Here is a 12,273-nt window from a genome sequence, read left to right as displayed (position 1 = left end):
CCTCCCCACACACACAACTCATACACCACACACACCACACACACACACCCCACACACACAACTCATACGCCACACACACACACACCACACACAACTCATACACCACCCACACCACACACACACCCCACACACACAACTCATACGCCACACACACCACACACACACACCCCACACACACAACTCATACGCCACACACACACCACGCAACTCACGCGAACACCCCCCACACGGACACACACCTTGGCACGCACAGCGCCACGCACAGCCAGCGCCCGCCTCCTCACTCCATGCGGCCCGAGGGAGATCCGAAGTCTCGGCTGTGGGGGAGCGCGGGGGAGGAGGTGGAGGAGGTGGACGAGGAGGAGACGAGGAGGAGGTGGACGAGGAGGAGGCGGGGGAGCGAGGGACATGGGCCCCGGGACCCCCACGGGCCCCGGGGGCCGGGGCCCGTGAGGAGACGGAGAGAGCGCGGGGAGAGCGGGGAGAGCGCGCGGCGGCGGCGGTGAGCGAGAGAGGTGAGAGACAGGGGGGAGTGAGGGGGGGGGGGGTGAGGGGGGATGGGTGGGAGAGTGAGGGGGGGTGGTGAGGGGGGAGAGTGAGGGGGGTGGGAGAGTGAGGGGAGAGTGATGGGAGTGAGGGGGGAGAGGTGGGAGAATTAGGGGAGAGTGAGGGGGGAGTGAGGTAGGGAGGGGGAGAGTGAGGGGGGAGAGTGAGGGGGGAGGGGTGGTAGGGAGGGGGGAAAGTGATGGGAGTGAGGGGGCAGAGGTTTGAGAGTGAGGGGGGGAGTGAGGGGGGGGGGGGAGAGTGAGGGGGGGGGAGAGTGAGGGGGGAGGGGTGGTAGGGAGGGGGGAGAGTGAGGGGGGGGAGGGTGATGGGAGAGTGAGGGGAGAGAGTGAGGGGGGAGAGTGAGGGGGGGAGAGTGAGGGGGGAGAGTGAGGGGAGGTGAGGGGAGGGTGAGGGGGGAGAGTGATGGGAGTGAGGGGGGAGAGGTTGGAGAGTGAGGGGGGAGAGTGAGGGGGGAGAGTGAGGGGATTGAGGGGGGAGGGTGAGGGGGGAGAGTGATGGGAGTGAGGGGGGAGAGGTTGGAGAGTGAGGGGGGAGAGTGAGGGGGGGAGAGTGAGGGGGGGAGAGTGATGGGAGTGAGGGGGGAGAGGTTGGAGAGTGAGGGGGGAGAGTGAGGGGGGGAGAGTGATGGGGGGAGAGTGATGGGGGGAGAGTGATGGGAGTGAGGGGGGAGAGGTTGGAGAGTGAGGGGGGAGAGTGAGGGGGGAGAGTGAGGGGGGGAGAGTGATGGGAGTGAGGGGGGAGAGGTTGGAGAGTGAGGGGGGAGAGTGAGGGGGGGAGAGTGAGGGGGGGAGAGTGAGGGGAGTGAGGGGGGAGAGTGAGGGGGGGAGAGTGAGGGGAGTGAGGGGGGAGAGTGAGGGGATTGAGGGGGGAGGGGTGAGGGGGGAGAGTGAGGGGGGGAGAGTGAGGGGGGGGAGAGTGATGGGAGTGAGGGGGGAGAGGTTGGAGAGTGGGGGGGGAGAGTGAGGGGGGGAGAGTGATGGGAGTGAGGGGGGAGAGGTTGGAGAGTGAGGGGGGAGAGTGAGGGGGGGAGAGTGAGGGGGGAGAGTGAGGGGGGGAGAGTGATGGGAGTGAGGGGGGAGAGGTTGGAGAGTGAGGGGGGAGAGTGAGGGGGGGAGAGTGAGGGGGGGAGAGTGAGGGGAGTGAGGGGGGAGAGTGAGGGGGGGAGAGTGAGGGGAGTGAGGGGGGAGAGTGAGGGGATTGAGGGGGGAGGGTGAGGGGGGAGAGTGAGGGGGGGGGAGTGAGGGGGGGGAGGGTGATGGGAGAATGATGGGGGATGTGGGAGACGTTCAGAGTTCCACAGTGGAATTCGAGGTGGGGGTGAAGGGTTTCACACGGCACAAACCCTGTGCGGTTCATCCGTCTCTTCCTCGATGGTGTTTCTAATCAATGGAGGCCACGTAGCGGGGAGACGCGTTCCCGAGTTACGGTGATGATGGTGGTAGTGGTGATGGTAGTGATGATGATGGTAGTGATGGTGACGTTAGTGATGATGGTGGTGATGGTAGTGATGGGAATGTTAGTGGTGATGGAAGTGATGGTGGTGGTGGTCGTGATGGTGGTGGTGATGCTGTTGGAGTTTTCGTTAAAGCTGAAGAGAGACCGCGACCAGCGGCACGCCTGGGAGATCGTTTTCTATACTCTCAGTTCTTTCGGTAAAGTCACCATGTAGGTAAAAAATGAAACGAAAATGAAATAAAAAACAATAAAATCACGACGTTTCGGAGGCAACACAAGTCTCCGTCATCAGGTGGGACCTCCGAAACGTCGTGATTTTATTGTTTTATTTTTATTTCATTTTTGTTTCATTTTTTACCTACGTGACTTTACCGATAGAACTAAGAGTATGAATCCTTGCAGTCACGAAAGCTTCACATCTAGATCGTTCTCTGTGTGTCTGTGTGTGTCTGTACGCGAGTGTGTCTCTGTGTGTGTCTGTACGAGAGTGTGTCTCTGTGTGTGTCTGTACGAGAGTGTGTCTCTGTGTGTGTCTGTACGAGAGTGTGTCTCTGTGTGTGTCTGTACGAGAGTGTGTCTCTGTGTGTGTCTGTACGAGAGTGTGTCTCTGTGTGTGTCTGTACGAGAGTGTGTCTCTGTGTGTGTCTGTACGAGAGTGTGTATCTGTGTGTGTCTGTACGCGAGTGTGTGTCTGTACGAGAGTGTGTCTCTGTGTGTGTCTGTACGAGAGTGTGTCTCTGTGTGCGTCTGTACGCGAGTGTGTCTCTGTGTGTGTCTGTACGAGAGTGTGTCTCTGTGTGTCTGTACGAGAGTGTGTCTCTGTGTGTCTGTACGAGAGTGTGTCTCTGTGTGTGTCTGTACGAGAGTGTGTCTGCGTATATGAGGGAGTGTCTCTGTATGAGCGAGTGGGGAGCGGTGGTGTAGCAGTCGGCGCGCTGCGCTACGAACCCGGCGACCCGAGTTCGAAGCCCGCTCACGGCCAGCATCACCGGTGACGATTATCTGCACCAGCCCTGGGTCTCCCCTAGGTATACTCAGCCTCAAATGGTGCAGTGTGTATTAAACATCGCCACTGGGGAGACAAAGGCGGCCGGGCTTGGTGCTGGCCACCCACCCCCTCGTGCGCCGTGCCGGCCTTCATTGGTTGCTCCTCGCTAACAGCACTTGCCCCAACAGTCCGTAAAGGCTATACAGGGGATCTTTGTCTTTGTGTCAGTGACGTGGTGTAGCCGAGTTGCACTGCCACAGAGCGTTACGAATCGTGCCGAACTAGTCAGGGCAGTGGGAAAACTACCGAAGGTAATAATCGTCACCGGTGTTGGCCGTGAGCGGGAATCGAACTCGGGAACTCGCCGGGTTCGTAGGGCAGCGCGCTAACCGCTGCACCACCGCTCCCCACGATCACTCGCCCACAGCGAGAAGGGGGCGGGGGGGGGAGCCCCGGGTTCGACTCCCGACTCGGACGCTTCCCGTGCGTGGAGGTCTGTGTCTTCTCCCTCTCTGTTCTGAGCGCGGATTGTCTCCGATGTGCCGGGTCCCCTCCGATTTCGAGCGGTATTTTTTGGCAGCTAGAAAGTTCCACGTGCTGATGATGAGCCACTTTGTTGAGCTCTCATTTGTGATTGCCATGTCGCTACTGAACATTAAGAGCCTTACTCCTAGGTTTTTTTTTTCGGTGAAGTCACGTAGGTAAAAATAAATAATAAAATGATAGAAATAATAATAGAAATAAAATAATTACTTTATCTATAAAAAATAAATATTAAAATTATAGAAATAATAATATAAATAAAATGATTCTTTTATTTCTATTACCGTTTCTATCAATTTATTATATAATTATTTTATTTTTATTCTTCGTTATATCATTTTATTATTTATTTTTGTTATTTATTTTTACCTACGTGACTTTACCGAAAAACCTAGGAGTATGAATTCTTGCAGTCACGAAAGCTTCAAATCTAGAATTAAGAGCCTTGCCTGATGAAATCAAATTAAAAATTATGTTTGAGCAGTTTATAACGAAAACAAAGCCTACCAAACGTAACATCCAAAACATTTTTACAATGCGGTCAAAATGACCCACGAGAAATACTCACCGCGTCTCAAGGAGGGTTCTGCCGAGTTTGCTCAGTAGGGGGTGATGATGATGATGCTGTGTGTGTGTGTACGAGCCCAATCGAGTGCGACACGGTGACGAGATGTTAACCACCTCGCCTGGTATACGGGAGATCGTGGGTTCGACCCTGACGCCTGCTGTATATTTGGAGTTTGCGTGTCTCTCTCTCTCCCCGTGGTCGCGTGGATTTTTTTTCTCTGGATGGCCGGACTTTCCCTCCACATTTATAATCAACTTCATGCTCAAAAATTTTACACATGACGGTAAGCCACTTCGTTGAAATACATTTTTTTAGGTCAGGTCACTTTTCAGTGGGCGTTACCTGGTAAAGTAAAAAAAGATTATTTCAGTGATTGGCAGTTTGGTCAATACCCAGTGAAATTACACGTTTTGTTTTATAGCGATGATAACACAGACGAAACCCACGCAGAATCGAAGAACAACAACATGCGAATCCCTCTTGCGCTATCGATAATCCCCTAACCTTCAGCGGAACGCAGACCTTCACCCAAACCAAATCACATAACCCCTCAACCTTGACCCTCATCCAAACCCGGAGCACTATCGGTAAATCTGAACGTTCACACTCTCGCCGTGGCCACGAGCCCTATCCCACACAGCATCCATGACACTGCCCCCGCTCCCGCCTGATAACACCCAACTTTAATAGGGATGTTTATTTCTGCCCGCACCCCTACAAGAAGCGTTCCCACCCGCACCCCTACGGAACGTTGACTCTCGCCATGGCCACGAGTCCTATCCCGCACGCTCCCACCTTCAACAGTGTGCCGTTTGTTACCGGACGCTTGGCATATTACCCGTGGCAACATCCCACCCCCCAAACCCCCCCACTGGTACTCCTGTAGACTGCGCGTGCTGATCACCCTGCGTCGATACCAACTCTCCTGCATAATGACAACGATAATGATTGTAATTGTTCTCTCCAGGGACCTCTGACCCTGACCCGGAGCCATCGACCTCAGGGCTGGAGCTGCTAGCGCCACTCCAGCCAGCACCACCCATCCTCCTGCCAGGGTACAGCAGCACCAACAGCGGCAACAGTAGCAGCAACAGCAGCAACAACAGCAGCAACAAAATCAGCAACAGCAGCAGGATTAACAGTTGCAACAGCAGCAGCAACAACAGCAACAACAGCAGCAACAGCAGCAACAACAGCAGCAGCCACGACAGCAACTGCTGCTGTAGGAACATCAAGATTAACAGCAGCAACAGCAGCAGCATTAACAGCAGCAACAGCTGCAACAGCAGCAGCAGCGGCAGCAACCCTCGGCAGACATCACCATGTGGCAGCAGTGCGTGGCTCTCTGTGCCAGCATCGCACACATTACCACCATCATCGCCATCGCCACCACCATCGCCACCACCATCATCACCATCACCGCCGCCACGACCGCCACCACGGCAGCCATCGCCACACCTGCCATCGCCACACCCGCCATCGCCACCACCACGGCTATCGGCAGCGCCGCAGCCGATGGCGCTGGGCGCGGGGCGGCCGGTGACCGCCGCCACCGGCGCCGAACCCGAAAAGTTGAAGCGCGACCGGCGGCGGCGGGGGGGGCAGGCGTCGGTGGGGAACGGCGGCGATCGCGGCGTCGCCAACGACAACGGTAACGTCGGCAACGGCCGCGGCAACCGCGGCGGCACCGGCGGCGTCAGCGGTAGCGCCGGCGGCGACGGCGGCGGGGTGCGGACTCACTTCCACACCTTCCCGTGCCTGGAGGACTTCTGCGCGGTGCAGCGCAGCCACCGCATGCTGGAGGAGAGCGGCTTCTACTGGGGCCACCTGTCCAGCGCCGAGGCGGCCGCGGCGCTGCTCGGCAAGCCGGTGGGCACCTTCCTGGTGCGCGACAGCCGCCACGGGCCCACTTCTTCTCGCTGAGCGCCGTGACGGAGCGGGGCCCCACCAGCGTGCGCGTACATTTCCGCGCCGGCGCCTTTGCCCTCGACACGGTGCAGGAGGCGGTGCACGCGGCGCCGCGCTTCGCCAGCCTCATGGAGCTCATCGAGCACTACATGGGCGAGTCGCGCCGGCTCGACCGGGCCGGGGGGGGGGGCGGCGGCGACGACGACGGCGGCGACCGCCGGCACCGGCGCCGCGACGGGGCGCGCTACTGCGTGACGCACGACGACGGCACGCGCCTGCCGCTGCTGCTGTCCCGCCCGCTGCCCCGCCACGCCGGGGCGCCGCCGTCCATGCAGCACGCGTGCCGCCGCGCCATCCACCGCGCCGTGCCCGGCGAGCGCCTCGCCGAGCTGCCGCTGCCCGCGCCGCTCGGGACTTCCTCGAGAGCTACCCGTCGCAGGTGTGAGCCGGCGGACCCGCGGGGGCGGAGGGGGGCGGGGGGTTGACGGGGCGCGATGGGATGGGGCGGGCGGCTATCCCCTCTTGGAGGTTACCGTCTAAACGTACAACCCCACCCACACCCCAAAGACAAAGATGCCCCGCGTGTCCCATTAACAGACGCCGAATGAAGGCCACTGGCGCTGCGGCACACGACGGGGTGGTGGGCGGCCAGCACCACGCCCGGCCGCCGTCGTCTCCCGCAGTGGCGACGTTTGTTTTACCCACATCGCACCGGGTGCTCATTTTAGGGGAGGAGGCCCAGGCCCCGGTGCTGGTGGCCATGAGCGGGAATCGAACTCGGGTCATAGCCGGGTTCGTGGCGCGGCGCGCTGGCCGTTGCACCACCCCACACCCCACCCACGGTGGAAGTGGCGCTGCCTCTCGTCGCCCCCAGAGGAGTCGGACTCACAAACTGCGTCGAAGAACAAGACCCGGAGTTGGCCTCTGAACTCGAGGATCGGATTTTGGGATTTGCGGCCGCCGGAAGTCCGCTGACAGTCGAAGCCGCACGCTGCTGCATCCAAGACCCAGATGCGGCGAAGAACTCAGAATCTGGATTTGAATTCGCGCTGTTCCATTCAAGACCCGGAATTGGTTAATGACCTGGATCAGGATTCGAATTCACGCTGCTGCTCCCAAGACACGGATCCGCATTAGGACCCTGGATCAGGATTCGAATTCACGCTGCTGTACCCAAACCCGGATGTGGATCGGGACTCTGGATCTGGATTCGAACTCACACTGCTACATCCGGACCGCGATCTGCATCTGGACTTTTGTGCACCGTGCGCAGATCCAGACCTTGAGCCAAATCACAATCTGCACCTCAACTGGAAATCGAACCCATGCAAGTTCCACCCAGAGTCAAAACATGAACATCGCACGTTTGCTGGGCGTGAAGTCAAACCCAAACACTCCTCAGGCACCTTGACCAGGAGTTCAAACCCAGGCTCCGCAGGCCGGATGTGCAGTCGACTCTGCTCTTGAACGCGGGAGTACAGAGGCAGAGTGAACATTGATTTCATTTAACTCGTGAGAGCGGGCTGGAGAGATGGCCAGGAGTAACCTGACCTGGGCCATCTGCAGCAGTGACCTGGGTAAAACCTGGAGTCGAACTGAATGTGGGGATATCCGGAGTGTGTGTGTATGGGAGTGTGTGTGTGTGTAGGTGTATGGGGGTGTGTGTGTGTATGGGGGTGTGTGTACGTATATGAGAGTGTGTGTAGGTGTATGGGAGTGTGTGTGTGTAGGTGTATGGGAGAGTGTGTAGGTGTATGGGAGTGTTTGTGTGTAGGTGTATGGGAGTGTGTGTATGTGTAGGTGTATGGGAATGTGTGTGTGTGGAGGTGTATGGGAATGTGTGTGTGTGTAGGTGTATGGGAATGTGTGTGTGTGTAGGTGTATGGGAATGTGTGTGTGTGTGTGTGTGTAGGTGTATGAGAGGTGAGTGTGTGTGTGTAGGTGTATGGGAGTGTGTGTGTGTAGGTGTGTGTAGGTGTATGGGAGTGTGTGTATGTGTAGGTGTATGGGAATGTGTGTGTGTGGAGGTGTATGGGAATGTGTGTGTGTGGAGGTGTATGGGAATGTGTGTGTGTGTAGGTGTATGGGAATGTGTGTGTGTGTGTAGGTGTATGGGAATGTGTGTGTGTGTGTAGGTGTATGAGAGTGAGTGTGTGTGTGTAGGTGTATGGGAGTGTGTGTGTGTAGGTGTATGGGAGTGTGTGTGTGTGTGTAGGTGTATGGGAGTGTGTGTGTTGTTGTTTTTTGAAATCCATTACAGAGTTTGCTGCAACAGGGGACCGAGTGAGGGATCGAATTCGTTTGCCCGAGAACCTCCGCGTCACACGGCACCAGCGGGCATGGCAACTCACACGCGATGCATTCGTTACGGTTTCTCGAGTCGGGCTACTTGCTACCGATTGTACGCTATCTGCTTAAGAACTCTTCTTTGACATAAAAGTAAGTCCCCCAATTCCTGTTCAGGTGCAAGAATTACTGAAGCACAACGCAAGCGCGCGTATATAATCGCGGCGATACCAAATTCTGATCATATGCAGGGATATTTATGTATGTGTAACAGTTGATATATTACGTTACGGTATAGGGTGGCTGCCATAGCGGTGTTACGGTTATCACCGCACTGTCACTCGCGATCCAGAGGTTGCCGGTTCGATTCCACGTCCTGGCGCCTGGGTGGTTGAAACGACGTTCCTTGAATTCTCCGCGAGCCGCCGCCACCACCACCACCACCGCAACCACCAACACCGCCACCACCGCCGCTGTCACCACCGCCACCACCGCCAACACCGCCACCACCGCTACAATCACCGACTCCATCTCCGCCACCATCGCACCACTGCCACCATCGCCACCACCGCCACCATCGCCACCACCGCAACCGCCAACGCCACAATCACCGACTCCATCTCCGCCACCACCGCTACCGCCACCACCGCCACCACCACCGCCACCACCACCGCAACCGCCACCACCGCCACAATCACCGACTCCATCTCCGCCACCACCGCTACCACCACCACCAGCACCACCACGCTACCGCCACCACCGCAACCGCCAACACTGCACAATCACCGACTCTATCTCCGCCACCACCACCACCGCCACCGCCTCCGTCCACCCAGCGGAGTGAATTGGTCCGGCACGGTCGGACAGTCGATCCATCGATGGGCAGGTCGCGTCCGGTGAGGTCAAATGTGGCAACACGTGGGTGTGTGTGTAGGTGTATGGGTGTGTGTGTATGGGTGTGTGTGTACGGGTGTGTGTGTATGGGTGTGTGCGGGTGTGCGTGTGGTGCTCGCTACAGCACTTTTCCGAACAGTCTGCGAAATACTATCCAGGGGATCTTTGTCTTTGTGTGGGTGTCTGTGTGTGTGCTGCTCGCTAACGGCACTTGGCCCCAACAGTTTGTTAAGGCTATACGGGGGATCTTTGTCTTTGTCTCTTCTATGGGAAGCGGTGGCGTAGTGGTAGCGCACTACGCTATGAACCCAGGCCAACCGAATTCCTCGTTCCCGCTCAAGACCAATAACAGTGGGCAATATATGAACTTCTCCTGGCCCTCTCCTAGGTCGACTCGGCCTTTAAATGAGTACCTAGTGCGGTGTGTAAATATTATCAACACTGGGGAGACAAAGGCGGCCGGGCGTGGTTTTGGCCCCCACGTGTGCCGTGTCGGCCGTAATAGGTGCTCGCTAACAGCACTTGCCCCAGCAGTCTGTGCAAGGCTATACGGGGGATCTTTGTTTCTTGTCCGTTCTCTGAGCAGGTATTCTTCGGGCACACCCATCTCCTGTTTACAGCCCTGAGCCAGTGGTGGAAGTTCCACATTCCTATGGCGGGGGCGGATATACACCCCGCGTGACAACCACCTGCCGTGCAGAAGGGAAGAGAAAAAAATGTTGAAATGCAAAAAAATGTCATCAAAGTTTTGTCTCGAGAGACGTTAATTTGGCCGCAGAAAATCTATGGATGCAAGGACGTTCAACCAAATACACGACGTAATCGTCGTCATTTTGATCTCGCCAAGTAACCCGTCGTGTATATAATCCGCACACAGGACGCAGCCGAAGACCAACAACCACGGCGTTCGTGCCAGGCTAGGTGCACACAGCCCCGGCACAAATACACGCAACGCACGCGCCTCGATTTACAATGACACACGCAGACAGACTCACGTTCACTACACACGCGCACGGATACATCTAAATAAACACACGTACCGAATTACATGCGTGCAAAAACAGATCCGCAACACACAGTTTTTGGCGACCACATGCAGAGACACGCCAACACGTGCACGCGGGTCCAAACGCGTGCACGTACACACACACACATGTACATATGCGTATTTTATAAACACGGAAAACACGCGCACATATATAGATACATACCCCATAAGGTATTTGTGTTGTGACGTGCGTTGTATTTTTTCAAGAAAAAGCGCCACTTAATTATGTTTATTTATCCACAAGACACACACACACACGAGTATGTGTGTGCGTACGTGTATGCGATATATTATTGATTAAGTCATAATGTCATATCGTACAGTTTTAACTTTGAAAATTGCACACATTAATATTTATTATAACAATCAGAGCTGCTTCCCTTGTGACCTCTCTTATACGGGGACGTTGAGTTCAGAAGAGCGGTCTCTGTGTCTCTGTGTCTTTAGACAATGGCAGAGAGAGCGAGAGCGGTCTCTGTGTCTCTGTGTCTCTAGACAATGGCAGAGAGAGAGAGAGCCGTCCCTGTGTCTCTATGCAATAGCAGAGAGAGCCGTCTCTGTGTCTCTAGGACAACAGCCGAGAGAGATAGAGAGCGGTCTCTGTGTCTCTAGGACAACAGCAGAGAAGCTTCCCTGACGACAAATTCAACTTTCTCCTCCTGGATCACAAAGTCAAATCCAATTGTCCGCACACCGCGCGCGTGCTTGCGTGCTACCTAGCGTCATTAACTCGAGGAAGGATTTTCCACTTTTCAGATCTCTTCAAATCCTCTCGGGGGAGTTCTTCAAGAACCCCCCCCCCCCCCCCCAACTTTAGGAGGCGCGGTGGCAGACGGAAGGAGACGTCAACATTCGAGTGATTTCATGCTCAAAGATTCAGCCATGCCGCACTCATCCCTGCTGTCCACAGCCATGCAGAGCTAATGGTGGGTGATTCTAAATTCACATGGTGGAAGCGACACTCTCCATGCATATGACGACGACTGTGAGCTTCCCCACAAAGTGGTACTCTATTTATCGACCCTGAAAGGATGATGGGCTGAGTCTCCGTGAACGTTGTGCCGCTGTTCCATTCACATTCACTGCCCTTACATAATCACCCATGACACACACAGTGACCAAATAGACTTGCACAGACTCACATGGTCACCTAGACACAAATTTCTTACATAGAGACTCATAGACTCATGTACACTGACACGATCTAAAGAGGACGACAAAGAGTAAAGGATATGTACACAGAGACCCGTAGACTCACATAGTCATGGACTCATAGACTCGCACAAATAATCATAGGCTCACACTAAGACCCATAGACTCGCATATGCATGATCCAAGGACTTACGCACAGAGACCCATAAAATGCAGAGACCCATAGACTCAAATCGTCATCGAGACACATAGACTTACATAGAGACCCATAGACTCACGTACATTTACACAATCTATAGACGACGACAAAGCGTAAACTGATATGTACACAGAGACCCGTAGACTCACATTGTCAGAGACCCATAAACTAGCAAAACGACCCATAGCGCTTGCGGTGGGGGGAACGGAGGGGCGGTGGGGTACAGGAGATGGTGGTGGTGGGTGGGGGGTGAGAAGGATGGGGGGGGGTCGATGAGAGGAGATTTGGATGATGTTGACATTTTTTGGTCTGTGCTCGAGTCCTTTGACGTCACGGGTAGAGGAACTTAATCCGGCCTCAGAGAGGCGGCGTCTAGAAACGAGCTCAGCCACGCGTCCATTCATGCGCCGGCAGCAAAGACAAAGGTCCCCGTGTAGCCTTCAACGGAACCTGCCGAATGAATTACATCTGACACAGATACAACGGAGAGGCTGATCGATGCCCGGGTGGGTGCGGTCGAGGGATGGCTCCCTATTGGTCAATCACGTTATGTATGCCAATAATTTGGTAATTGCTGCTCACTCCGAGGAGGAGTTGAAGGCGCAGCTACTTAACCTGCATGGAGCGTGCCACTAAGAGGTGGGATCTTACCATTAGCTCCACCA

At 55.8% G+C, this 12,273-nt stretch overlaps 1 protein-coding gene across 1 annotated transcript; it reads left to right on the top strand.

The window, feature by feature from the left end:
• The first annotated feature begins 5,636 nt into the window (after positions 1 to 5,636).
• On the top strand, positions 5,637 to 6,514 carry LOC133361781 (uncharacterized). The gene is made up of 2 exons (XM_061580775.1): positions 5,637 to 5,777; positions 5,828 to 6,514. The coding sequence occupies exons 1-2, from the start codon at positions 5,637 to 5,639 to the stop codon at positions 6,512 to 6,514; spliced, it is 828 nt and encodes a 275-aa protein (XP_061436759.1).
• The last annotated feature ends 5,759 nt before the right edge of the window (positions 6,515 to 12,273 follow it).

This window comes from Lethenteron reissneri, unplaced genomic scaffold, assembly GCF_015708825.2.
Source record: "Lethenteron reissneri isolate LAM-NWPU_2019-01 unplaced genomic scaffold, ASM1570882v1 scaffold_1238, whole genome shotgun sequence".
NCBI classification, from domain to species: domain Eukaryota; kingdom Metazoa; phylum Chordata; class Hyperoartia; order Petromyzontiformes; family Petromyzontidae; genus Lethenteron; species Lethenteron reissneri.
Note: the sequence above shows the minus strand (reverse complement) of the source record. Positions and strands in the feature narration are given on the sequence as shown.